Genomic DNA, 25753 nt, shown 5'->3' with positions numbered 1-25753 from the left:
AACTTGTGAGGAAGACCGCGAGCAAAAAAAAGAAAGAAAAAAAAGACAGCACGAAGCAACATACTTGTTGTCTCCCTCTAAAGAATGTCGTAGTAGATTTATACAGTTCTCGCTGAGAATTTTCGCTTCTTTGCGGACTACAAATTGCAAGAGCATCCATTTTATATGCCACAGCCATCAACGGAAGAATAGTGGCCCGTGGATGTGCTCCCGTTCCGCTCTCTGGGTGCGAGTGTTCCAACCAACGTCATAGGTTAATGAGTTATTGTGTCCATCCGGCTCGGGTTTGCTCTTTGAGAGGAGAGGAGGAGGAGGAGGCCAGCTTCACTACGTACGGCTTTGGCCATGTTTGTGATGCGTCCAGTATGTAGAAAACGGGGTAATCCGGCTTGCTTGTCCAGTGGCCATGTCTGCGGGCGTTCCGCCACAACGGGCGCTAGGCATGTTGCATGGGCTGTTCTGCTACTGAGGGCTACTCAATTCCGGTTGTGGAAGTATCGAGATACAGCCAAGTATAAAATGCCCAGAGGTAGGTTTTTGTGGTTGTGTTAGTTCTTGCAACCATCTCAGGCAGCGAGTAGGAGTCCTGGCGTGTGCCGCACTGATCCTCTCGGCTGCACTTGTTTTGTTTCTCCCAGGGGCACGAACTTTGGATTTCCATGGTAAAGATCACCCTGGTTCCCTCCTGCGTTGGCCATATGGTGGTCCCGTGGCCTACACTCGGACTGTTTGAGCTGTTGGTGATACATCAAACCAACTTATCCTACGCACCGGAAGGGAGAAAAACTCTCAAGCCGCGTCGTCTAATCTGGTTTGTCTTGCTTCTCAGACCGAAAAGACTCTAGCTAGAGACTTGGTCGGACAAAAAGCCGCATTGTACAGTTATGATTTTACTGGTAATTATTAATATACGGACCGATACGGTGGGACCTCCTCATTAACGTCATGTCGCCTTGCTCTTCGACTCCTCCTCCTCCTGGTTGCCGCCGTCTCGTTCATCGGGCAAAAGCCCCGGCTGCTCGATGGCGGGCTCCATCTCCTGCGACGTCCCCTTGTGGCACTTGCGCCACTCGGACCGCGACATGGACCACAGCCTCGAGGCGCCGTACAGCTGCGTCGCGATCCAGAGCGAGAAGATGAAGGGCGTGACGAACTTCCACACGTGGCCCCACCGGTCCCACGACTTGTGGAGGAGGTAGACGGTGACGGCGACTTCGGTGCAGGCGCCGACGACGACCCAGACGCAGAGGCCGGTGGTCAGGTACGACAGCAGCCGGTGGTCGTTGCGCCGGATGCGCCAGAGGATCATGGTGATGTAGACGGGCAGCTCGACGATGCAGTCGAAGGCGCCTGTAATTCATTCCAACTCGTCAGTCATGCCCAGTTTCACAGTGACGGAATCAAGGTATCAAGCTTTCGCGGGATCCCCCCCCCCCCTGTCCCTCGCCACTCCCCCTCAGTATTACGTACCCCATATCATACACATGTAGAACTCTATGGTCGCCTCCGGGTGTCTTTTATAGTTGCCAAAGAGGGATAGCGCCGTCTGCGTTATGGCCAGGAGGCCGATGTGGTGGGCGATGCTGAGCGGGCTCGCGAACTGGGTGCGGTAGCAGAGCTCGAAGGCGTAGTAGGCGCTGTAGGTCTGGCTGACGGCGAAGAGGAGGTCGCCGACGCGGATGCGGCTCCCCGGGCCCGGCACGACGTCGGTGGACAGGTTGGCGGGCCCGACGAGGAAGTGCATGGAGGGGTAGGCGCCGATGCAGATGATGGTGAACATGGTGATGGCGCCGACGTGGTAGTAGGTGAAGGAGCGGCGGCGCTTCTCGGCGCCGGGGCGCTGGAGGTCGGTCCAGATGTCGCCGTAGACGACGCGAAGAATCAGCCGCTCGAGGACGTTGGCCAGGACGACGATGGCGATGATGCTCGAGACGAAGAGCAGGGACCCGTACGGCTGGAGGCTCGAGATCGGCCCATTCTGTATCGTGTCGATCTTCGGGAGCGACCTCGGGGCCAGGACATTATTGGAGACGGTCGCCATGATGGAATGAGGGGGACCGGCTGTGGCTTTGTCTGGATCCGTGAACCGGTGCTGTGTGTCATGGGGAGATGGAGGAGCGCCGGGAGAGAGAGAGAGAGAGAGAGAGAGAGGATTAAGGGCTCATGGCCAGTCTTGTTGCCAGACGATCGGGATTGGGATTATATGGGATTCGCTCGCGGGGAAAGAAGAAACCATCCAAAGAGATGGAGAAACGGGAGAACAGCAAGCATAAGGCCGAGGAACACAAAACAGCGACGCTTGGAGTCTACAGCAACCAAACCCAGTGTGACAAGGGAGTGGGGGGGTAGGGGACGTGAAATGAGCCCTTTATTCTACTGGCACGAACGACCAAACTATAAGCTCGCCGTTTTGTCGGTTCCCACGTTTGACGAGGGTCCATGTCGCCCGGCCTTGAATAGTCTAGGTTTCGTGTTGTTGGTGTGCTGGGCCGCGGTGCCCGTGCCTCCTCCTTGACAAAAGAAGGGGGGGGGGGGGGGGGGGGCATTCTGAACTTGAGGCTAGTTCGTTGTTTCTCAAGAGAAACTCTCTGGCAACCGTCTGAAGGGCGGCCAACATTGTGCCATGGCCCATGGGCGCCTTGCATGGCCGGGCCCTGTGTAGGGGATCATGCCTTAGTACGCGACGCAGAGCCGTGAATCCCCGGCGACGATGTCGGTCATCCGACAATATGGGTGTTCTTGCGCGTTTGCCGTTCGACCCGAGGTCGCGAGAGGGAGAAGAAAAGAGAGAAGAGTGAGAGAGATTTCGGTTTAGCCTCGCGTTACATATTTGGAACAAAGGGTCAGAGGTATGGTTAGTACGATGTAACTCTTCTTTGAAAGACAAAGAAGAGGGAGGGAGGGGCTAGGGGAGTGAGACGAAGAACACGGAACGGGTTTGCCGCTGCGGCCAGGGCGATCCGCAACGACTAAGATGACGCCCGTCTTCGGCAACCGGCATCGAGGCGAAGCTTGTATGGATTAGGGTCACCGGGGGGGCTCCCCCACATCTGACAGATCGTCAGGGGAAGAAGCCAGGAATAAACAGAAGTCGTAGTGTAGTGCGAAAAGAGAAAACGACGGATCGGTAAGTATACGAGGAGGCGTTCGTTTGTTCTGTTTCTCTGGAAGCACGGTTGGGACAGAGAGATGTCGCCAAGACATCAGAATGAGCCGCATAAGTCAGTCAGTCAGTCGACCTTGTGGTCTCGGACGGTCCCGTTATGTGGTGGTGGTGGTGGTGCCACGGTGAAAGACGCGATGCCAAGCATTCTGGGGGCTTTGGGAGGCTTGCTGTCAGAGGGCGATCAACCGCCGGGGGGGAGGGGAGATGAGAGGGAGGGAGGGGAAGCAAGACGCTGAGCAAGCAAGCAGTCTCAGGTCCAAGGTCTCAGATGGTTGTTGTCCAGACGAGGGACGAGACGGACACGAGGCCGCTAGAGACTGGGAGCCGTTTTGACGATCCAAACACCGGTCCTGACTAGCTGAGAGTTTTGGTCTGGTAACAAGGGAGAAGCCTGCAGACAGGACGGCAAAATCGGCTTGTTAGGGTCGAGTCGTATTCCCGAGCAGGCAGATGCGAGGTCTGACCGGGTGGGCAGGGCACTACGCGCTTCCGTGCGCTTGATAGGTTGGTGGGAGGGGGGGGGGGGGGGGGGATATACTGAGATGTTAGTATCTGTAAGTGCACGAGTTAGATTGGGAATCTAAGATGGGAATAGTGACAGTGGTGGAAAATGGTGATAGGGAATGAGAACAGAATAATGAGTAAGACATGCTGACTAAGTGCAGGCAGGTCAGCTGATGAAATGCTGAATGACTCAGCAAAATCTCTTTTTGATGACTAAGTAGCAACTCTGGAACAGCGGCACGTGCTTCCTGTGCCATTTAGCGTCCGTGCGCATTTCCCCCTGGCCGGGGTGGCAGGGGGGGGCCTCCCTCAAGGTCGCGTCGGAGAATCTGCGGCGCGCTGCCGTTCGGTTCGTAATCAATTGACAGTTGACGGACGGTTGCCAGTTGCCAATTGACATCATTTCCCAGGACCGAGAACCCAAACCCCGAACCGTCCGTTGGAGCATATGTCGGGAATCTGACACTTTTCTATGCCCAACGCCGCCGCCGCAGCCGCTGCCGCCGCCGTTGTCGCCATCCCATAACCGAGACCATACGCCATGGCGGGCACTCAGCTCGGATTGGAGGTGGCCTTCTACCTCTATCCCTGCGGCCTCTTCGTTACCTTGCTGTCGTCTCAGTCCTTCCAGTTCTACCGCGAGCGACACGGCGTCACGCGCCAGGACGCGATCGATGATGAACAGAAGAGAGCAGGGCGCCTCTACGCGCGCGTCATCCGCGCCCTCCAGCTCATTGTCTCGCTGCTGTTGGTGAGTCCGTCCTGCGCTCTCTGCTCGTTCTCTGCAGAAGCGTCGAACCGACCGCTCACAATCATCCGCGCGACTAGCTCGCCACCATCATCCTTGCCGTCCGCGGCGCCGTTGCCGGCCAGTACGATGGCGCCGGCAAGGTCATCTTCCCCTTCAGCGCATTCTTGGTACGTGATGATTGATGACCTCCACCTAGTAGTCAGTCCGCCACTGACCCTCTTCAAAAGGCATCTTATGTTGCGGTCCTGCTGTACTACCTAGCCGGCCTGCTGCCTGATCCCGAGGGCCCCTGGACGCCGACCTCGGCTCACTTCTATGCCTGGATCGTCGGCGCCCTCTTTGAAGCCTTCATTGCCGCCGTCTTCTCCTCCGAGAAGAACTCGTTCCGTGTGGCCAATGACCTGCTTGACGTCCTCGACATCCTGGGCGCTGCCAGGATCGTCGTCTTGATCGCCATGATGGTTTGCCTCATTCTCAGGGACTACAAACTCAAGCCTTCGCAACCCAAGTCGGACCCTGAGGAGCGCCAGTCTCTTCTTGGTAGCAGAAGCAACGGCGAATCCCACAACTACGGTGGTGCTCATCCACACGGAGTGCCTGCCCACAAGCCTCCCGCGAGGACTCAGGTGCAGGGTACCGGGTGGCTGGACTACTTTGCCGGATTCCGGGTTCTGTTCCCGTATCTTTGGTAGGGAATCCCCATCCTCATGGTGCATCCCTTTCGGCCCCACCACCCGCGCTGACCTTATCATAGGCCCAAGGATTCTCCCATCTACCAGGGAATCGTCGTCATCTGCCTGGTCCTCCTGATCTGCCAGCGGACCGTCAACGTCTTGGCCCCGGTCCAGCTTGGAACTCTGGTCGATGCTCTCGGTTACGGCCGCATCCCTTACAAGGAGATCATCCTCTATGTCGTTTACCGCGCCCTTCAGGGTAACCAGGGAGCTCTCGGCGCCGCGCGCTCGGTCCTCTGGATCCCGGTCTCACAGTCGCTTTTCCGCCGACTGTCATGCGCTGCATTCGAGCATGTCTTGGGGCTCTCCATGGAGTTCCATCTCAACAAGAAGATTGGCGAGGTCACGAGTGCGCTGAGCAGAGGATCCGCCATGAACACGTTTTTGGAGAACTTTTGCTTCCAGGTGTTCCCCATGGTGTTTGACATCTTCGTCGCCGGCGTCTTCTTCTTCGTCAAGTACGACGCCTTCTACACCATCATTGTCTTTTTCATCATGTGGTCGTACATCTTCCTGACCATCTACGTCGCCAAATACCGCGGCAAGCAGAGAAGGGACATGGCCACCAAGAACCGTGAGATGGAGGCCATCAAGACGGACGCCATCATGGCGTACGAGACGGTCCAGCACAACTGTGCCGTCGTCCCCGAGACGGAACGGTTCAAGGAGCACGTCGTGGTGTACCAGAGGGCCGAGCGCCTTGTGCTGTGGTCGCTCAACTTCCTGAACCTGACGCAAAGCTCCATCTTCTCCCTCGGAACCGCCCTGCTTGTCGCCGTTTCCGCGTACAAGATTTCCCGCGGCGAGCAGACGGTCGGCGAGTTTGTTAGTCTGATCAACTACTTTGTGCAGCTGCAGGGCCCCCTGAACTTCTTCGGAACCTACTACACCATGCTGCAGAACAACTTGATCGAGGCGGAGAGGATGCTTGATCTGTTCAAGGAGACGTCGGGAGTCGTGGAGAAGCCTGACGCCGTTCGATTGCCGGCGGTCAAGGGAGAGGTTGCCTTCAACAACGTCAAGTTTTCCTACCAGAGCAAGAAGGGCGAGCCCGCCATTGATGGCGTTAGCTTCACCGTTGCTCCCGGGACCAAGACAGCCATCGTCGGAGAGTCCGGCAGCGGCAAGTCGACGTGTCTGAAGCTCCTGTTCCGCTTCTACGATGTCAACGAAGGCTCCATCACCGTCGATGGCTACGACCTCAAGGACCTGAAGCTCGACAGCCTTCGGAAGAATATCGGAGTCGTGCCGCAGGATACGGTTCTCTTCAACGCCACCATCATGTACAACTTGCTCTACGCCGACCCCAAGGCCACCCAGGAAGATGTGTACGAGGCGTGCAAGGCCGCGAACATCCACGAACGTATCCTCGCATTCCCGGACGGCTACCAAACCAAGGTTGGAGAGCGTGGCCTCAAGCTTTCCGGAGGTGAACGCCAACGAGTACGTACAAGCTGTTTTTTCTTGCTCGGGTTAATCCCAGGTTGATTTTACCACCAGCTAACATGTCACCCAGATTGCCATCGCCAGAGCCATCATCAAGGACGCCCGTATCTTGCTTCTGGACGAGGCCACGGCGTCTCTGGACTCCCACACCGAGAGGCAGATTCAGGACGCCCTCGAGCGTGTGACAGAGGGCCGCACCACCATTACCATCGCGTAAGCCACCTTCAAGTTCAACGCCACTTCTCGCGTGCAACCTTGCTGACGTCCTCACCAGGCATCGCCTCTCCACCATCACCACATCCGACCAGATCGTGGTGCTCCACAAGGGTAAGGTGGCCGAGCGCGGCACGCACGCCGAGCTGCTGTCGCTGGGAGGGCGCTACCATGCCATGTGGGAGAAGCAGACCACGGCGGAGAAGAGAATCAAGGAAAAGGTGGAAAAGGAGGGCGAGTCGTCCGAGACCGGGTCCCAGCAGTAACTTGTAGTATAGAAGGCCCAGCCCAAGGGCGTTTTCCTTGGTCCGGGTCACACCAGACCGGGAGGGGATAAGATGGTAGATTGTGTTTCGATTAGATGTAAGTGTAGACAGGAGTGTATTAGTACGATGTCGATTCCAGCGTAGACCGCATCAGCTTGAAAACAACGGTATAGAGGTGCGACCGCCAAGATACTAGATTCCTCCGTGTGAGAGTGATGGGCGCTTGTCGGGGTGTTTTCATCGTGAGCTCGTGATGCAGAGGCTCACCGATCAAGGGTCCGATGTCGACATGTCATCCAGTATTGTAAGTGTCTTTGGTGAATTGGATCTACGGTGGTACTCTCTCCCAATTTAATCACAAGCATGACTCCGAGTCGATTACCATTACAGTACTTTCGACGTCAACCTGCTCATCCCATGCTGAAACAGGCGCACCCGACTATGCTCTTGGATGCATGCAAGGGAGCTCAAGTCAACAGACTCGCCCACCTAGCTTGGTCTTTGCGTCAAGCTTTAGCTAAGCTTTGCAAAACCGGGTATACGAGCCGGGGGGGGTTCACAATATTGAGTGACAGCTCGCAAAACACCAAGGATTACTGCAACGATGGTTGGTGGGCAGCCAGCCCTCTCAGACACTCCCACACTCAACAAGCTTGAATTGACCCTCCCCCAATGTCTCAGCCAAGGGATTCCTCCATGGCATGTCCTCTGCTCGTGTCAGGCATGCATACATCCATGTCCGTTCGGTGCGAGTCTGCCTTGCGGTTGGCTGTCTATCCGCCTTGGTCGAGGGGGGAGGGGGTTGCTAACCCGTTTTTGCTGCGGCTGAGGTGGCGCCCTCGGGCACATTTCTGGGAAAAGCTGAGCCAAACCCTGGCCATGTCTATGCCTGGACAGAGGTGAGGTGTTGCGATGCGGGCTAGCTCTGCATCAATCTGCATCAACGCGTTCCGTTTTGATACGGCTGACAAGAGTCACAAGACGCCACACAGGTTTCCCCTTGAACTGTCTCAGAGGGTTCTTGTTTTCTTGGGCGAGACCAAGGATGGATGATATAGCTGGCCTTCCGCCGGTTGGCAGCCTGGTTTGGGGTTGTTTCTCTCCTTTTACATAGACATTTTTACCTTCCTTGATAGATTAATGTAGCATATTCCCCAAACGTCGTTCCATTCTCTCCCGTGACCAAAAGAAAAGACGAAAGTGAGGTCGTCACACAAAAAAAAGATGCCTTTCGACTTCAAGGCCTACGACGCAAAGTGTCTCGGCCTGACGCCGGAAGAGCTCCAGAGGGAGTGGGAGCACTACACGCGGCTCATCTCCGGGGCCTCGACGTCGACCGCCGTCTCCGGGCTCGCCATCCCCTTCACGCTCGGGGTGTCGACCATCGGCGTCGCCATGGCGGCGCCGGCCATCCACAACGCGCGCAGGAAGCGCGACATCATCGAGCGGCACCTCCAGAGGCACGGCGCCACGCACGTCACCCGCAAGCGCGACGTGCTGGGCAGCATGGCCGTCAGCGGCACCATCGGCGTCGTGACGCTCGGCGTCGGCACGGCCGGGGCGGACGCCATCGCCACGGCCGGCGCCGAGCACGGCATCTCGGCCATCGCCGAGAACGACACGGCCATCAAGGTCGTCACCCACGCCGCCCTCGATGGCGTGGGCATGGGCGTCGAGCACGCCCACACGAGCCGCCTCAAGAAGAAGGACGCCTTCAAGGCTTTCCAGGCCGCGGGCGTCTTCCAGGCCGTTCAGGATGCCAAGGCCGCCGAGCACCATGCCCAGCAGCAGCATTATCAGCAGCAGCAGCAGCAGCAGCAGCAACAACCATTCTACCCCTACTCCCAGAGCCAGCCGCAGTATCTTCCGGCTCCTCCCTATCAGCCCGCCACGTCGACTGGGTTCCCCCCGTCCCAGTCGTCGTCTTCTTACGCACCTAGTTTCGTCACGACGTACAATCCCGCGTACCAGGACGAGAAGCAGGGCTACCATCCCGCGGTAACAAACCAGCCAGCCCCTCAGCAACACGTCCTCCAGCAACACGTCCTCCAGCAACAAGCCCCCCAGCAACATGTCCCTCAGCAACAGCAACACGTCCCCCAGCAGCCGGCCCAGCAACAGTCACACGAGCCGCCGCAGTCTTACACTGTTCAGCCACCTCCTCATGAGCATGCTGGCCAAACATCAACGCTACCGGCTACGGCACCGCAGCAGCAGCAGCAACAGCACCAGGCTCAAGTGCCTCCGCCTCCTTCACCAAGGCCGGCCTCGACTTATACTCCCCCGACGCCGTCGCAGGGCCCTCCAGCTTATGGCTACCAGCAGCACGCTTACACTCCGGCCCCTCCGTACGGACACTCCTTTCCACCACCACCACCTCCTCCCGGGCCACCCCCTCAACAGCCCCAGCATAGCTACCAGCCGATGGTCGCTCATCATCATCATCACCATCCTCCTCCTCCTCCTCCTCCTCCTCCGCCGCCTCCGTCATACCCTCCACCCGCATCAAATGCTGTATATATCCACCCCCCGCAGCAGCAGCAGCAGCAGCAGCAGCAGCAGAAAGCAATCGAGACCCAATATGCGCCGGTTCCTATTCCCGCGGCGTACAACCTCACACCGGACCATACAGCCCACCAGCAACACCCGTCCACGCCAGCCCAGCAAGGATACCAACCTGCTCCGCAGCCATACCATCCACAACCATACCAGCCACAACCATACCAGCCGCAGCCACAAGCGCAGCAGACGCAGGAGCAGACGCAGCAGCAACATCCTTATAATCCCCTGCCGACGCCGGTGTCTCCGCCAAACTCGGTTCTTGCAGCGGCTCAAGCGCAAGGCGTCTCGGGCTACTTCCCAGCCGTGACGACTACGCAGCAGCAGCAGCAGCAGCAGCACCATGTGGCTTATGATCCGCAAAAGTGGAACGCACCGTACACTCCAGCTGCGACTCCCGGGACCCCGTATATCCCGCAGGCTTCTCCAGTGCAGCCCGCCTACCCTGCCGGCGGAACTGTTCCAGGTCCGAATCTTACGAGTCAGCCGGTCGCGGGCTACGCGACTGGCTAGCTAGTTGTTGTGGGCAGGGGTGTCTGGGTAGTCTTGGAAGAGCCGTGGACGGTGGTTTATGGATGTTTCCCTGGATTGGCTGCGGTACAGAAAGCGATTTCAGTTATAAGCTCTCTCCCAGCGGGGATAGTATCATGCCGATTTTGGATAAACACCACGAAGACCAGACCAGACCAGACCAGACCCTGACATTGTTCATGAACCAGTCTTTTCCCCGTCTTTGGACTCATGACGTACAGTCAAAGAAACGAAAAGACATGAAATACAATTACAGGTCACTGATGCAGTGCCCCATGTCACCAACTCTCCAAGGAGGAGGCATAAAAAAAGGCCTCAAAAGCTTGCCTGATCCCACTTTTCAGCCAGAGCTCCTCCCGGGAGGAACGCCTGGATAGCACCGTTGGCCCCATGATAGAGGCGCAGGTATAAGCAGATGGACGAACACTCCACCCTGGCCCGGAGGTCGATCCACCATATGGCGCGGCTCGTTGCGCGGTACCACAGATAGAACAGCAGCAGCGCCGCGGGATCCCTTTCCACGAGCAGGTCCTTGAAAGCGCCGCGGATGGTCTGCATGAAGAGCTGGGTGTGGCCCGTCGTGACCTCGCGGTCCGGCAGGTCGAGGATCCGGGACACGGCGTGGGCGGCGTGGAAGTACGGGTTCCCCTCCGCCGCGGACGACGCGTCCGTGAGGCCGCACACGGCAGCCAGGGCCGCCGGCACGCCGCCGACGCCCTCCTCGGGCAGCGGCGCGTGCATGTGGGCGTAGGTGGCCGCCATGACGCAGAAGAGGCTGTCCGGCCGCAGCGGGTTGACCGTGTGCCACAGCGACATCTTACCCTTGCTCATGCGCAGCCATTCGAGGTCGGAGGCGCCGGACGGCCTCATCGGCCACGCCTGCTCGGGCGCGGACGCGTCGGGGGACGAGAAGGACAGCAGGGCCAGGGCGGCGGCGGTGCCCCAGATGGGGTCCCTGTCCTTGTCCTTGGCCTCGATGGGCTGCCTCAGCCGCCTGTTGAAGAGGACGGTGCTCTGGGACCAGTGGAAACACTCCTCCTGGGTGCGGCGACAGCTCGAGGGGCTGTTCAGATAGCGGTCATAGGTGAATGCCACGGCCAGGGAGGCGTGCATCAGATAGGGGTACTGTAAGCTGTTTTGTCAGTTCATCAGTTCATCAGGCTCATTGTGGATGGATGGTTTTCCGGCTTCCATGCTGTCTGGGGGGGGGGGGGCGGTCTATCGGAGGGTTAAAGCACAATCCGAATATAAAATACACGTACAGTAAAGGCGAGTTCCAACAGCCTACGGTTGACCTGTGCCATGCTAGGGTCGTCGGAACTGAGGAGACTCCGTCCGAGGTAACGTGTTATGAAATCTTGACATTTGGAATTCAGTTGAAAAGATGCCGTTGCGTCCGACGTCCAGACGGCGTTGCTGAGCGGCGGCCGGATCCCCGTCCGTCCTCGAACCTCAACCTCCAACGGGCCCCCAGTGTCGGCGGCGATGGGCTGCAGGTCGGGCACGCTGGAGGACAAGAAGTTGCATAGCACGCCGAACGAGACACATCTCTTGCAACCCGGTCTCCCTTGGTCGCACTAGGCACCGAGACCGAAGGGGGATGTGGTCAGCTTAGGAGAGAAGACGGACCGGCCGGCCGGCTTAAGAGAGACGAGGGATGGCAGAGGAGATAAGGGAGAGGAGGGATGGGGGAGGGCCGTACACACTTTGAGTTTCCGAAGCTTGCAATTCCGGCAACCAAACCTCGACCTCCGCAACGTCCTGCGCTCCCGAGGCTCTTCCGCACAAGTCGAGGTCATGTCTCGTAAGACTCTTCAATGTCTCTCTTCATGTGCATGCAGCCTGGCCTAGGCGTGAGGGGTTTTCTCGGACTCACTCTCCTCTCTTGAAGGATCTAGAACAGGTGGAGGTGGAGGCGGTCATACATGTGGTCCGTCACCAAGCGACATTGAGTCGTTTCTCATCATCCTCGCTCGCCCTCTTCTCTGCACATAAGAAAGGAGCTAACCCTCTTTCGGATAACTCCACCTTGCACGCTAGCCGTCTTTCGCGTGCAATTGTCTCTGGTTGGTCTTTGGGGTTTGGGGGGGTTTTCTTGTCATCGAGCAGACGCCATCAATGGTAATCAACACTGACATCGCGTGGATTAATATGATGGCTTTACATACGGGGGGCAACTCAAGTCTTCTCAACTGGGGAAATGAATGAATCTTGAAGAGTTTCTTGGGCCTATAAGAAGCATGGCGTTCCTCGCTATCCCACAAGGCAAAGTTGCGCGCTTCCACGACATCATCCAAAACGTGAAGACTCAAACTTGCGATCTTATTCTTTTAATAGCAACTCTCCAGACTCGGCTTCTGATTATTTTACACCTTGAGCCTCAAGACTTCTCTTCCTCTATTGCTAGAATTTCATCATGGCCACCCACCTCGCTGCAGTCGCCCTCGCCAAAGGCGAACCCTTCGTGGTGCAGACCCGCCCCACGCCGAGGCCGGGCCCGGACGAGCTCCTCATCGAGGTCAAGGTCGTCGCCCTGAACCCGGCCGACCGCCTGATGCGCGACCAGGGTCTCTTAATATCGACCTACCCGACGGTCATCGGCTTCGATATCGCGGGGCTCGTCCTCGAGGTCGGCGAAAACGTCCCCGTCGACGCCACCGCCGACGACGACGACGACGGAGTCGCTGGCCTCCGCCGCCCCCTTTTCCGGCCGGGCGTCACCCGCGTCGCCGCCTACGCCGCCTCCTTCTGGAGATCCTTCGGGTCCGACTACGGCGCCTTCCAGGAGCGGTGCCTCGTTCCCTGGCAGCACGCCGCGCCGCTTCCGGACGAGGGCATCTCCTGGAACCAGGCGGCGACCCTGCCCGTCGCTGTCCAGGTGCCCCTCAGCGCGTGGGACGCCATGGGGCTTCCGCGGGTGGGAGAAGCCACTGCTTCTTCTTTTTCTTCTTTTTCTTCGTCTTCCGTCTCAGCCGCTGCCGCCGCCTCAGTCGGTCCCGACGCGAACGAGGAAGCTCGGGACGACAAGAGGCACAAGAGGGAAGCCCTGCTGGTCTGGGGCGCATCCTCCAGCGTGGGCACGATGGGCGTGCAGACGGCCCGGCTGCTGCGGGGAGACGACGAATCTGCCGTCGCCGCCGTCTACGCCGTGTGCGGTGCGGCGAACCGGACGTACGTAGGCTCCGTTCTGGGCGCGGATCGCGTCTTCGACTACAAAGACTCGCGGGTGGTGGAGGCGATTGTCTCGGCGGCCGGGGAGGATGGTCTCACGATCCGGCACTGCTTTCTCGCTACGGGGCAGCTGGCGCCGTGCCAGGCCGTCCTCAAGGCTTTCATCGCGGACGATCAGGGCAGAGGGGGGGGCCGGAGGAAAGCCATGATCGCGTCGGCGCCGGTTGTGCCTCCGGATGCGGAGGAGGTGGAGGGGACGGAGACCATCTTCGTGATGCCGTCGATGGACGAAGGGGAGAGGATGGCCCAGTTCCGGTATTGGATGGGCACGTGGATGAGGCAGAAGCTGGCCGGCGGGGCCATCCGCCCGAGTCCGGATCCGAGGGTTGTGGGGAAGGGGTTGGAGGCCATTAATACCGGGCTAGACGTGCTCGCCCGGGGCGTGAGTTGTGCCAAGTTGGTTGTCGAGGTTGTGGAGTGAGACGGGACCCTAGGAGAGACTCTGGTGCTGCAGGTCTTGAGAGATATGGGAAGTTGAGAATATCCAGTGAGTAGAAGAAGGCGTTTGCACTTTTGCCGCATCTACGGATACTGTACAATAGCATGATTCTCGAAGTAGTCTGTTCCAAGATCCTAGTGTATGACACCCTCTCACGCAAGATAGTCGGCTGCCTTTACTTTGGTTTTACATGAGAAATGGCTTTCCAGTCGTTGGCAACGGCTTTCAACAGCTAACAGCTTGGCGCGTACGGCCACTTCTGACTCTGTCATTCAGCTGAATCCTCGAGTCCTCGAGGTGGTGTATCTTCCACAGAGTAGTGTCGGCTGGAACCCATCCACAGTCCAACACGTCAACACACGTTCCATGGATCAAAGATATCTCCGTCACCCCCCACCCCCGTCAACTGGCTCGATGGCCGATGGTATCGACGCTGCCAAGGCGATTCCCCAATCGATCATCGGGCGAAAAAACGAGGCTTCGAGAGGCCGTGGGTAGGCACGGACCGGGATACCGCTGGCTTCGTTCGGATTACGTGGACGACCATGATTAGGCCGTCCGTTTCTAGATCGTCGATGTCGAGACCCAAAACAAAGAACCACCACAGCCAACCACCACCACCTTGCAAATTCCTCCTCCGTACAGAGGGGACACCCTTCGACTTTGGACCTTCTTCGTCCTGTGCTCTCTCTCTCTCTCTCCACTCGGGAACACCAAGCCCCCCCCCCAACGGCTGAGTCGCCTGAGATTTTGGTGAGATGGGGGGCTTTGCCCGGCCTGGTTGGGCAGTTGTCCACGAAGCGCACGGCCGCGCGGAGATCTGCATTGTTCTAGAATTCAGATGAACCAAAGTGTGTTTGGGCATACTGTGCTGCAGTAGCTGTTGATGGTGGTTTTCTGCAGTTTGCCTCTGTTTCCGTCATGGTCTTCAGTCTCGTCTTTTCATAGTCTCTCTCCCTTTCTCTCTCTCTTTGTCTTTCTCTCTCGGTAGCAAACCAAAACGGAATAGATTACACATCCTCAGCTGAGCTTTTTCTTCCCAAACGCTGCCCAAGTAGACCGCCCCAGCATTCGCCGCCGGTGAGAAAAAAATAACCCCGGGCGAACTGTGTGGCTCCGCAGGGCAGATTCATGCAAAGCTGGGGGGGGATTCCTACATCGAAACCACACGGACAGTGTGCTAAGATGCCTCGATCAATGCTATACAAACGCCGAGAGAAACGTGAGAAAGCCTCCGCCTCCCCTTCCCCCCTCCAGACAGAAACACATTTTCGGCAACTTCCCTGCACGAGCGAACTCAACGGCTCGAGTCTACGTCACATCTGAAACCAACGCACACGCGGAAGCTTGGATGCTCTTCCGTGAGATATATGCCGAAATGTCAAGATGGAGACTGACCTGCGCGCACGCGTCTGTTGTCCACTGAAGGGTGGAAGGGGGGGAGGGGGGAGGAAGAATGGGATTTAAAAAGGACGAGATTCTAAAACCAGCATGCGCGCGTTTGGTCCGCTTTCTGATGAACGTGGGCTTTCGTTTTGAATCTCCTCCACCCCCCCCTTTCCTTTCGTCTGTCCCATATCCATATACCACGATCCTCCTTCACCCGTCTTCGTCTTCGTCGTCGTCGTCGTCGTTGTCGTCGTTGTCGTCACCACTCTCGAAGCTCTCCCGACCATGTTGTTCCAGACCGTCTCACATGCCATTGCGCTGTACCGGCTCGAGCAGTCCACCAAGCAGTGCAAGGAGATATACAGCGGGAAGCCCAAGCCCGAGAAGGTCACCCTCCTGTGGCATCTTGTCACGCTGTCCCGGTTCAACAAGTACAACCCGCTGTTCACGACGTTCGCCGGAGGTAAGTTTTGCTGTACAAGGGCCCGTATCCCAGGACCCCCCCCCCCCCCATCCGCCAACAAGAGGGAAAGAAAGAAAGAAGGGAAGGAAAAAAAAAAAGAAAACATGAATGTCCGAACTTGAACTGAGGAGTGTAACGATGCGATCATCTAGTCTGGTCCGTCCTGCTGGCTGGAGCTTCCGAGCTCGCCAACCCGAACACGACCATCCAGCCGTCCTTCATCTTCCGCCAGGCCGCGCTATGCTTCCTCGCCGCCTACCTGTTCTGCGGCGCCGGCATGGTCTGGAACGACTGGGTTGACCGGGACATCGACGCAAAGGTCACCCGGACCAAGGACCGGCCCTTGGCCGCCGGCATCGTCACCACCGTGGACGCCATGTTGTGGATGGTCCTCCAGATGCTCATGTCCCTGGCGGTTGTCCACAACATGCTCGACGGGAAGGATGTGTAAGTCAATGCCCGGCTCTCTCTCTCTCTCTCTCTCTCTCTCTCTCTCTGTGTGTGTGTGTGTTTGTGGTGTGGACCCCGGATGATAAAAAGAAACGAGGACGGGTGTATTCCCAAACGAGCTCAAATTTCTTTTTCTTTTCTAACAGTCATCGATAGCTTCCGGCACATGTTCCCCGTCGTCGTCGCCTCGGCCCTCTACCCGTACGGCAAGCGGCCCATGGCGCTGAAGCTGCGCATCTACCCGCAGTACATCCTGGGCTTCACCATTGCGTGGCCGGCGGTCCTCGGGCGGTCCGCCATCCACGGGCGGTACGAGTCCATCGGCGACAGCATCGGCTACTGCCTGCCGCTCTGCTGCATGGTCTTCTTCTGGATCCTCTACCTCAACACGGCCTACAGCTACCAGGACGTCGTCGACGACCAGAAAATCAACGTCAACTCCTTCTACACCGTCGGCGGCCGCCACTTCCACCGCTTCCTCGTCGTCCTCGTCAGCCCCGTGCTCATGTGCATGCCCCTCTACATCCTCCGCTTCGGCTCGCCGTGGCTTTGGCTCAGCTGGCTCGGCGTGTGGACGGCCTCCTTCGCCGCCCAGCTGGCGCACTTTGACCCCGAGCGGCCGGCGAGCGGCGGAGGCGTCCACAAGAGCAACTTCGTCCTGGGCGTGTGGACCATTGCGGCTTGCGCCGTGCAGGTGTTTCTTAGCGACAGAAGAGGGCTGTGAGAGAGTGTTTGTTTCTTTATTTTTTATTTCATAAAAAAACGATACCAAGGAAGAAGAGGGAGCGATGATGGAGGGCAATGGAATACATTTTTCTCTGACAGAAACACCGGCAGTGATATGGTTTCTAGTTACTCAACCGCGACTAGTTAGTCAAAAATGTGATGCGTAGTCTCGGACGTCAACGCAGTTCTACCACGCATCGGTTTCTGCCCGTGGCAAAGTTGCTCGTCTGGTTTACCACGATCCATCAGTTAAAGTCCAATCGTTGCAGAGAGAACAGGTTGTCTAAACGTCTTCAAGGTTGGACAGAACTGCTATGTCTTGAAAAGAAATACTATGCGTGACAGAAAACCCACAAGGCCAAAAAAACAAAGTACCAAATAACATCAACACACGGGAGGGGGGGATGGATGAGTGGATCTATGTTCGTGTCTACCACCGCCGACGACACGCTCAGAACTCGTATCCATACGCTCCTCCGATACGCCCAGTGACGCCGAGCAGATCTGTAAGCCATCCGAGGAATCCCATCACCCACCCGATGAACCCCAGCGTCAGGAGGTCCGTCATCCCGAAGATGCGCTCCTTGAACTTCAACCCGGGCACCTTTTGCTCCAGCGTCCTGGGGTCGTCCATGTACCAGGACATCCGCGTCCCCATGAGCTTGAAGGTCGCGTTGAACCAGTAGTTGACGACGTAGTACACGAGCGACCCGATCACGTCGAAGCGGATCTCGCCGTGGACGCCGTGCTGCCGGAAGTAGTTGACCGTCCGCCGCAGCAGGCCGCAGACCTCGTCATCGGTGAGGTACGGCGTGAGACCCTCGAAGAGGACCAGCACCGGCCGGTCGGCGGGGATCTTGCAGTCGGCGAGCCACGAGTCGTCGTGGATGTCCGGCTGGATCAGGCGGTACTCGCCCTTGCCCGGGTCCGGCTCTTCCATGAGCTTCCGTCGCAGCTCGACGGCCTCCTTGCGGTCTGCATCGATCCAGACCCGGCCCTCGCCCTGCCACCGCACGCGCAGGCTCCGCGAGTCCATGCCGCAGGCCAGATGCAGCACCGTGGCGGGGCCCGGGTGCCGCCTCAGGAACTTCTCGACGCAAATATCCAGGATCCTGGCGCGCATGGCGACCGAGACGACGAAGAAGGACACCTTCGGCACGTCGCCGCCGCCGCCGCCGCCTGTCGCGCGCTGAAAGTCGTACCCTTGCTCCTGGACTCGGGAGACAAGCTCGACGGCGTACTGGTCGCTCAGGACGGGGCGGGACGACTCTGCGTCCTGGGCGCGGGCCAGGAGCGTGAGGAGGAGCGTCTCTTCGGCGCCGGTTAAGGTGACTTTGCCCTTGCCGAGGCCGCCGGGCGAGGTTGACGGAGGCATCGTGGTGTGTGTATTGATACTGCTTCTGCTGCTGGTGCTGCTGCTGCTGCTGCTGCTGCTGCTGCTGCTGCTGGCGAAGCTGGGTTGTTGGGAGGATGGTAAACAAGATTCTGCCGCAAGGTTTGAATACTTTGAAAAGAAAACCCTGCTGCTTTATGGTTGGGAACCGCAGAGTGCCTCGGCACACCCGAGCTGGAAACCTAGAGCTGGCAAGCTGCGCATTCGGGTTGTGTTATGCCAGTCATGAAACTCCATCTGATCTCTCCGGACTTCCGCGCTACACGTCACGGGGCCGAGCAGAGAGCGGCCTGTGTATATCGATGGGATGAGTCGTCGAATGAGGTCTTTCTCGGTCCGAGTAGAGTGTGTGGCTTCGCTCTCGTCATCGTAATACACCTCGTGTCTGCGCCTTCGATGTGCGAAGCCACGGAATGCATGGCGGTCCTGGCATCGGCGGACTGTTTGGTTAAGCCAACACCAGAAGTTTAATTTGGCCTAGGAAGCAGGATACGAGGTTGTGGGTGACCTCATTGCTTCCATGTGAACCGTTTGTAAGCTTTGCCTAAGCCGGCCAAGGTTGTTTTCCAGTACAGTGGTGCTCGTCGGTTTTGAGGGTTTGATGGACACGATCTTTCTTGGAGTCGCCCACAGGGTTGCTGGCACGAACGGACAATGAGCCGCCAGGACCGGACCTCTGCGAGCTCAACAGAGGTATACAAGATGAAACATAGAATTCACAGGCCGGGGTTGACTACGTAGTACAAAAGACTTTTGCAAGCTGGTGCAGCATTTCTGGCAGAAGACTTCTAGACAGTTACCGAACTTGATGACAGGCAAAGCTTTCAGCTGCCAGCGAAGCTTACTCGGTTGCTTAGATGGATGCTGCGTTAGTTTGTTCTGTCGCCCGTGAAGCCGTGTCCGCTTCTGAGAGCACAATGGTTAATTCCACCTACTCTTCGTCAAGTACATTCTAACAACATGCCCAGGCCCGACTGCTTGACTCAGGCCGAGTCTAGGAAACTCCGCCAACGGGGCACACATTGTGGATAAGGACAAAATCGAAGACAGAAACTCGTCTGATATTCTTTCGATGTAGTGAGCCCGAGACTGTACACGACCAGCTATCAAAGCCAATAGCCGGAGTTCCACTGGGGCCATTTCCGCTACGATATACTCTGTACTGGTGTCGAATCGTGGAAACTCCGCAGGGTCAATCTCCGCCTCGGTGCGTCCCGCGACAGACAACCATGCTCGTGCTTCGCTAGTCTCAACTCTATACTCTGTTGTGCGTTCCGTGTCCAAGCAGTCCACAACACAACAAGTCTCCGCAGACCTATTCTCGTGCTGGCGGAGTTATGGTCGCTCTCATAGGACCGCCACTTTGGGATATCTCGACGCGTATTGGTCGCTTCTCTTTCGGGTTCGTATAGGAGTGTGTATACGAAGAGGCAGCAGCGGGTTGCTCCGTAAACTATATTGTTCAACAGCCATGCGTAGACGATAGAGTCAACAGCCCAAGCCATGAAATCGTATAAGTCTGCCGGGTCTCGTCGACCCTCACGCTTCTGTAGCTCGTAGTCATCGGAATTCCCAGACCCTCAGCAGCACACCACCACTTTCATAAATCACTTCGTAACCTGAACGTTTACCAACACCGACATGTCCAGATACGCTGCCGTCCACCAAAACCCCCAAGGCATGGGCGACGCCCGTCCCACGGCCTTGCAAATCGTCGAGGACGAAGGCCTGGTTGGAAAGCTCGTCGGCAAGACGGCCCTCGTGACGGGCGCCAACCAGGGTATCGGCCTCGAGACCGCCCGCGCCCTCTACGCGGCCGGCATGACTGTCTTCCTGGGCGTCCGAAGCCTCGAAAAGGGCCAGCGGGCCATCGAGGACATCACGGCCTCGGCGACCGCGGACGTGAAAGGCGGGCTGCACATCGTCAAGATGTCCCTCGACAGCCTCGACTCGGTGCGGAGCGGGGCAGAAGACTTCCTCGCCCAGAGCCAGGGCCGCCTGAACATCCTGATCCTCAACGCAGGCATCATGGTCGACGCCAAGACGAAGACGGCCGACGGCTTCGAGTCGCACCTCGGAACCAACCACGCCGGCCACTTCCTCCTCTTCCAGCTCCTCAAAGCATCCCTGCTCGCCTCCGCGACGCCGGCCCTCAACTCCCGCGTCGTGGTCGTCGCCTCGATGGCGCACCGCGCGAGCGAGATCCGGTTCCACGACCTTCACTTCGACGAGACCGGCGCCTTCGAACAGCAGCCCCTCGCCGCGTACGGACAGTCCAAGACGGCCAACATCTACACGGCGAACGAGATCGAGCGGCGCTACGGCCCCCGCGGCCTGCGCGCGCTCTCGGTGCACCCGGGCGCCATCCCGACGGAGAAGACGCGGGACCGGGTCGACGTCGAGGCGATGAAGGCGCACATGGGGGAGGAGGCTTTCGCGAGGCTGATGGCCGGGCTGAAGAGCCCGGCCCAGGGCGCCGCGACGACAGTGTTCGCGGCGCTGAGCCGGGAGTGGGAGGGCAAGGGGGGCCGGTACCTCGCTGATTGCGCCGAGGCGGGGCCGGCGCCGGCGGGGTACTCCATGACCTCGACGGACCCGGGGTACGCGCCGTGGGCGTACGACGCGGAGAAGGCGGCGCGGCTGTGGAGGGAGTCGTGTAAGATGGTCGGCGTGGAGGAGGAGAAGGATGCGTGAGCACGCTGTGGCACAAACACATACACACACACACACGGCACGCATGCAGCATAGACGCTCGTTGATCGCTGTCACGTTGCATGTAAGCTGACGGCGTTCGGTGCGTTGGGTCTCTCACTCGAGCGTCCGTAGGATTCTTCATGATCCATCAAGAGAGGGGCGCTTAGTGCTTACATGGAAGCGAGACGTCTGACTGCCAGCGAAGACGAGACAAGTAACATTGTTTATGATGAACTGGAAGATAAATAGGTCGCAGTCCCGCACATGATGTTGGATGTCTCTGTTCCGATCCAAGTCCTTCCCCAAGATTGTTGTGAATATAACATCACCAAGATGGCCTCCCTCCCGCCCGATTTCTACGTCAAGGCCCTGCAGTTCACGAAACGCGTGCACAGGGAAGAGTACCCGGCCATCGACCCCGCGGACCCCAAGCTCTCCCTGGCGGGCAAGGTCGTCATCATCACCGGGGCGAGCCGCGGCATTGGCGGACAGGTAATAAAAGCTCATGCCGCGTCTACCACGGCGGGTAACTCACGTTTCAGAGGGAACCAAATGCTGACATCCTCCCCTCTTGCCAAGGGACTTGTGCCGGCCTTTGCCAAAGCCGGCCCCAAGGCCCTCGTCCTCGTCGCCCGCAACGAGTCGAGGCTCAACGCCGTCGCCGAGGAGGTCAGGGCGCTCAACGCAGACGTCGAGACGCTGGTCTACCCCGTCGACATGGCGGACGCGGCGGGCGTCGCGGCGCTCTTCGACAGGGTGAAGGCGACGTACGGCCACGCCGACGTGCTGGTGAACAACGGTGCCGTGCAGACGGCGCTCGACACAATCACGACGAGCGACCCCAAAGTCTGGATGGACGACCTGGTAAGTACCGAACCCTCCCCCTCGCCGGTCCCTCGAATCCCCGTCGGGGTCCGTACACTTGCCCCCCCCAAACCCCCGTGACTGAGTCCCGCGTAATGTTGTGACAGACGACCAACATCGGCGGCGCCTTCTACCCGACCTTCCACTTCCTCCGCTCCCTCCCGGAGGCGTCCCACGGCACCATCGTCAACGTGACCACCATCGCGCACTGGGTCGTGCCGGGCATGAGCTCGTACCTTCTCGCCAAGCTCGCGAGCCAGCAGCTCGCCGCCCACGTCGCCGCCGAGACGGGCGGCAACGTCACGGCCGTCGGCCTGCACCCGGGGCTCGTCCACACGGACATGACGTCGGATTACTTCCGCCCCTTCGCGCTCGACACTCCCGGCCTGGTGGGCGGGACGGCCGTGTGGCTGTGCTCGGAGGCAGCGAGGTTCCTCGACGGCCGCTTCGTGGCGGCGAACTGGGACGTCGACGACCTGTGGGAGCGGCGGGCCGAGATTGTGGACAAGGGCCTGTTGAAGATTGACATGGCTGGGGAGTTTGGGGCCGAGCAGTTTGTTGAGACGAGGGGATGAGTGAGGCCCAGAGAAGGCTCGGTGTCGAGGCTCTTCGCCCGGGCCGGCCGGCCGGTCCGGGCATTCTCCGGCTCCGGAACAGTGGTCCATCCGGCCCCGCGCCGGCCGCCTTTTGCTCCGTGTGCCGAGCGTACCACGTCCGTCGCTCAGCGCGCGATTATCGCAGAGCCTCTACGCGCAATATGTAGAGATTTCAAGCCGTCTTCAGCCCATGATTCTCAGGGCCGACGTATTACAGCAATTTAAAAAAAAAAAAAGAAATTCACGAAACATTGGCTCATATTTGAAAGAACCTTTTCAATTAGTCTGGATCTTACATCCAACTCCAAGTCTATAATCATGAGATCTACCCAACCAACCAGCCCCTATCTGCGCCAAGCAATGCTCCGAGGGTATACACCGACAATGATGGTACAAATGAACTCTTCAACCTAATATCCTCCTCTTCAATCCTCCTCTTTACTCTACCTTTTTGTTATACACGCAAATCCGCCGCCCAATTACGCCTCGGAGCGGGGAGGCCACTTGACTCTCTTCTCGGCGCGCACGTACAAGTTGTTGGGCCGGATGAGCTGGAACATGGGGTCGTAGTCGACGGGGCCGTCCTGGGCCATGGTGAACTTGTAGCGGTAGATGAGCTTAGGCAGGAAGACCTTGACCTCCTGGAGGGCGAAGTTGAAGCCGATGCACATGCGGGGGCCCGTAGCGAAGGGGATGTAGGAGGCGTTGGGGCGGTTCTTGACCTTGTCCGTGTCCCAGCGGTCCGGGTCGAAGCGGGCGGGGTTGTCCCAGACGAGGTTGTTGTTGTGGATGTGGTGGAGGGCGGGGATGCAGATGGAGTCCTTGGGCAGCTTGTAGCCGCCGGGGAGGATCAAGTCGACCTTTGATGTGCGGGCGGGCTGGTACGAGGGGTTGTGGCGGCGCTGCGTCTCCTTGATATACTTGTCGAGGAAGGTCAGCTTCTGGGTCAGATCGGCGGTGATCTGGGTGTTCTCGTCGAAGCCGTGGTCAACGAGCTCCTGCAGCAGGCGCTCCTGCATGCCGGGGTAGGCGACGAGGCCGTAGAGCAACCAGGAGAGAAGGGAGGAGGTGGTGGTGAAGCCGGCGCCGGTGGCGACGACGAGGGGCTCCATGATGCGCTCGCGGGGCAGCTTGTTGCCGCGGGAGTCGCTGGCGCGGAGGACGTAGTCGACCATGTTGTCGGCCTGGAGGGCGGCCTCCTGCAGCTCGAGGTTCTCGGTGCCGCCGCTGGAGGCGTTGTTGATAGACTCGTTCATCATGTCGACGATGCGGGCGCGGGCGTCGCGCAGGCGCTTGGGGTCGCCAAAGGGCAGCGAGGCGTACCAGCTGCCCATGGAGGTGATCTTCTTGTTCAGCTCGAGCGACTGGGCAATGCGCATGACCATCTCGTGGGGCCGCGCGTCGACGGCGGTGAAGTGCTGGAAGTCCATGCCGAGGACGAGTTTGCCGACGGCCTGGGAGCCGAGCTTGAGCATGTAAGGGTAGACGTTCCAGGCCTCGTCCCTGTCGTCGAGCTCGTCAAAGACCTTGAAGGCATCCTCGACGGTTTTCTGCATGGTCGGGGCGTAATGGCGCACGGCGCGCGGTCCAAGGGCCGGAGGCAGGAACTTGTGAACCTCTTTCCATTCGGGGGTATCGGTGTCACCGAGGAAGACTCCCGACTCCTGGTTCTTGATGGGGTAGAGGGGGTGGCCGGGGATGATGTTCTTGGTGAAGAAGTCGCTCTCGGAGAAGATGATGTTGGCGAGGGCCGGGTCGTTGGTGTGGTAGATGGTGGAGCCCATGTTGGTGGTCTTGAAGAGGGGGCCGTATTTCTCGAATAGGCGCTGGTGGTTGCCGAGGTGGTCAGGGTAGACCTCGAAGTAGTTGCCGATGAAGGGCAGGCCCTGGGGGCCGGGGACGTCGCGGACAGCGTGGCCGTCGATGGTGATGGCCACGGGGCCCTCGGCGGCGAGGACGTCGGCGACTGTTGTCAGGGCATCATCTGCGAAGACGAAGCCGACGCCTGTGAAGCGTCAGTATGGTGTGTCGATTGTAGGTGGTGGTGGTGGTGGTAATGGTGGTTAGGCATAATGGAGAAGAGGAGTTAACTTACCCTTGTGGTCGACGACGGCAAAGTGAGAGGCAGCGAGATGCTGGAGGCCCTCCTCATCTATCGAGGCGGGGATGTCGAACTCTGTTGTGGCTGAAGGGTCTTCACCCAGCAGGTAGAAGCGTTGTGATGACATGGCGGTGATGTGTGGTGTGTGAAGCGTATGCGTATGTTTGCGTGGAAGCTCGGTGGCTAAGATGGAAAAGTTCAAGCCCAGAATATCAGGAAGAATGTGATAGTTGTATCAGAGACAGTGATATCAAGACAAATGTTCCAAGTCAAAAAGCGTGGCTGGCTGATTGGGGGGGGATGCAGACGGTTCACGATATATAAGTAGGGAGAAAGCACCTAGATGGCAGGCAATCAAAGCAGTACGTACCCATCGTACATCACAACGGGCAATGCGACAGGTACTCCAGTACAGACAGACACACGTGTACTGTATAGGGAGGCAAGGTTAACCAATCCAAAGGTAGGCAATGGCCACTGTCAAGACTTTCGGTGGGAACAGGCCGAAGAGCTGCGGTGTTTTGGCAGAAAAGTGGCCTGCCGAGGTTCATGTCCGGTGTCCAAGGACCCCTTTACGGGGGGCACTATGACTTCATGGGCGCACAAGTCCGAAAAGAGCGGGCCGCGATAGGATGGCAGATGATGGAACGAGACAAGTTGACGGGGACGGAGGAGGGCGGGGAGCTTTGAGCAGAGAGCCGCGGTCCAGACTGTTTCTGGTTCTGACATGGCATGGCATGGCGACAGCGGAAGAAGACATCGAAAAGGCGGAACGGTGCAATAGACGGTCGAGCAAAATGGAATGAATGGTGGCAGGGGGGGGAGTCGAAAAATCGGAGATTTGGAGCCTCGTTTGATGCGCATTGATAGGGCTAAACAAGGGTGATCTGCGCTAAGGGAAGCTCGAGAGTCAAGGTGCCGAGGTGACGGCAGGGATCTGAGGGTCGGGATAATTTGATAAGCTTTGCTGCCGGTGGTTGAGTGTGGCTGGGCGAGGGATGGTATATCGAGGGGAGAGGAACGAGAGAAGAAGTGGTGATGTGATGTGCTGGTTGGTGTGGTGGTGAGGAAACGAGAAGGGAAAAAAAAAAAAAAGGCAAAAATCAAAATTTTGCAGGGCAGTGGCGGTGGGTGGGTCTGGTGGGTCAACCAGTACGTACCGGCCACGCCGTTCGAGTCCCGAAATCCGTGGCCTCGGCTCGCTTAGTTAGCTTAGTTAGCTTAGTTAGCCGCTCAC

The 25753-nt window shown here is 58.5% G+C and overlaps 10 protein-coding genes across 10 annotated transcripts; 6 read left to right on the top strand and 4 right to left on the bottom strand.

Annotated features, from left to right (window-relative positions):
- Positions 1-342: 342 nt before the first annotated feature.
- On the bottom strand, positions 343-3677 carry CDEST_00426 (uncharacterized protein). The gene is made up of 2 exons (XM_062916585.1): positions 1471-3677; positions 343-1350 (listed from the first exon to the last, which is right to left on the bottom strand). The coding sequence occupies exons 1-2, from the start codon at positions 2039-2041 to the stop codon at positions 944-946; spliced, it is 978 nt and encodes a 325-aa protein (XP_062772636.1). The 5' UTR covers positions 2042-3677; the 3' UTR covers positions 343-943.
- A 412-nt stretch (positions 3678-4089) lies between these two features.
- On the top strand, positions 4090-7283 carry CDEST_00425 (Putative Type 1 protein exporter). The gene is made up of 6 exons (XM_062916584.1): positions 4090-4421; positions 4499-4588; positions 4649-5109; positions 5176-6598; positions 6672-6814; positions 6876-7283. The coding sequence occupies exons 1-6, from the start codon at positions 4212-4214 to the stop codon at positions 7078-7080; spliced, it is 2532 nt and encodes an 843-aa protein (XP_062772635.1). The 5' UTR covers positions 4090-4211; the 3' UTR covers positions 7081-7283.
- Positions 7284-8304: 1021 nt separating this feature from the next.
- CDEST_00424 (uncharacterized protein) lies at positions 8305-10158 on the top strand (the record flags this gene model as incomplete). Its single annotated transcript, XM_062916583.1, has 1 exon — positions 8305-10158. The coding sequence occupies one exon, from the start codon at positions 8305-8307 to the stop codon at positions 10150-10152; it is 1848 nt and encodes a 615-aa protein (XP_062772634.1). The 3' UTR covers positions 10153-10158.
- Position 10159: 1 nt separating this feature from the next.
- CDEST_00423 (Putative zn(2)Cys(6) fungal-type DNA-binding domain-containing protein) lies at positions 10160-11969 on the bottom strand (the record flags this gene model as incomplete). Its single annotated transcript, XM_062916582.1, has 3 exons — positions 10160-11295; positions 11433-11747; positions 11877-11969. 3 exons carry the CDS (start codon positions 11967-11969, stop codon positions 10486-10488), a joined length of 1218 nt encoding a protein of 405 aa, XP_062772633.1. The 3' UTR covers positions 10160-10485.
- A 617-nt stretch (positions 11970-12586) lies between these two features.
- Positions 12587-13822, top strand: CDEST_00422 (Putative GroES-like superfamily, polyketide synthase, enoylreductase domain, trans-enoyl reductase; the record flags this gene model as incomplete). The annotated part of the gene is made up of 1 exon (XM_062916581.1): positions 12587-13822. The coding sequence occupies one exon, from the start codon at positions 12587-12589 to the stop codon at positions 13820-13822; it is 1236 nt and encodes a 411-aa protein (XP_062772632.1).
- A 1551-nt stretch (positions 13823-15373) lies between these two features.
- On the top strand, positions 15374-16866 carry CDEST_00421 (Putative UbiA prenyltransferase family; the record flags this gene model as incomplete). The annotated part of the gene is made up of 3 exons (XM_062916580.1): positions 15374-15692; positions 15845-16139; positions 16299-16866. Exons 1-3 carry the CDS (start codon positions 15515-15517, stop codon positions 16864-16866), a joined length of 1041 nt encoding a protein of 346 aa, XP_062772631.1. The 5' UTR covers positions 15374-15514.
- A 453-nt stretch (positions 16867-17319) lies between these two features.
- CDEST_00420 (Putative methyltransferase Ppm1/Ppm2/Tcmp) lies at positions 17320-18243 on the bottom strand (the record flags this gene model as incomplete). Its single annotated transcript, XM_062916579.1, has 1 exon — positions 17320-18243. The coding sequence occupies one exon, from the start codon at positions 18241-18243 to the stop codon at positions 17320-17322; it is 924 nt and encodes a 307-aa protein (XP_062772630.1).
- A 1659-nt stretch (positions 18244-19902) lies between these two features.
- On the top strand, positions 19903-20955 carry CDEST_00419 (Putative short-chain dehydrogenase/reductase SDR, NAD(P)-binding domain superfamily; the record flags this gene model as incomplete). Its single annotated transcript, XM_062916578.1, has 1 exon — positions 19903-20955. One exon carries the CDS (start codon positions 19903-19905, stop codon positions 20953-20955), a length of 1053 nt encoding a protein of 350 aa, XP_062772629.1.
- Positions 20956-21288: 333 nt separating this feature from the next.
- Positions 21289-22394, top strand: CDEST_00418 (Putative short-chain dehydrogenase/reductase SDR, NAD(P)-binding domain superfamily; the record flags this gene model as incomplete). The annotated part of the gene is made up of 2 exons (XM_062916577.1): positions 21289-21819; positions 21927-22394. 2 exons carry the CDS (start codon positions 21289-21291, stop codon positions 22392-22394), a joined length of 999 nt encoding a protein of 332 aa, XP_062772628.1.
- Positions 22395-22679: 285 nt separating this feature from the next.
- CDEST_00417 (Putative cytochrome P450) lies at positions 22680-25572 on the bottom strand. The gene is made up of 2 exons (XM_062916576.1): positions 24511-25572; positions 22680-24420 (listed from the first exon to the last, which is right to left on the bottom strand). Exons 1-2 carry the CDS (start codon positions 24641-24643, stop codon positions 22895-22897), a joined length of 1659 nt encoding a protein of 552 aa, XP_062772627.1. The 5' UTR covers positions 24644-25572; the 3' UTR covers positions 22680-22894.
- Between the last annotated feature and the right edge of the window lie 181 nt (positions 25573-25753).

This window comes from Colletotrichum destructivum, chromosome 1 (genome assembly GCF_034447905.1).
Source record: "Colletotrichum destructivum chromosome 1, complete sequence".
Classification (NCBI taxonomy): domain Eukaryota; kingdom Fungi; phylum Ascomycota; class Sordariomycetes; order Glomerellales; family Glomerellaceae; genus Colletotrichum; species Colletotrichum destructivum.
The sequence above is the reverse complement of the archived record's forward strand: the minus strand, read 5'-3'. Positions and strand labels throughout refer to the sequence as shown.

What these genes read in the sequence shown, in the direction of transcription:
- CDEST_00426 (XM_062916585.1), bottom strand. Translation starts at nt 2,041, where the DNA reads ATGGCGACCGTCTCCAATAATGTCCTGGCCCCGAGGTCGCTCCCGAAG. An exon ending in CTACATGTGTATGATATGGG is followed by an intron (nt 1,351 to 1,470) that starts GTACGTAATACT and finishes AATGAATTACAG; the next exon opens with GCGCCTTCGACTGCATCGTC.
- CDEST_00425 (XM_062916584.1), top strand. Translation starts at nt 4,212, where the DNA reads ATGGCGGGCACTCAGCTCGGATTGGAGGTGGCCTTCTACCTCTATCCC. An exon ending in TCCCCTTCAGCGCATTCTTG is followed by an intron (nt 4,589 to 4,648) that starts GTACGTGATGAT and finishes CCTCTTCAAAAG; the next exon opens with GCATCTTATGTTGCGGTCCT. An exon ending in CGCACCACCATTACCATCGC is followed by an intron (nt 6,815 to 6,875) that starts GTAAGCCACCTT and finishes CGTCCTCACCAG; the next exon opens with GCATCGCCTCTCCACCATCA.
- CDEST_00417 (XM_062916576.1), bottom strand. Translation starts at nt 24,643, where the DNA reads ATGTCATCACAACGCTTCTACCTGCTGGGTGAAGACCCTTCAGCCACA. An exon ending in TGCCGTCGTCGACCACAAGG is followed by an intron (nt 24,421 to 24,510) that starts GTAAGTTAACTC and finishes GACGCTTCACAG; the next exon opens with GCGTCGGCTTCGTCTTCGCA.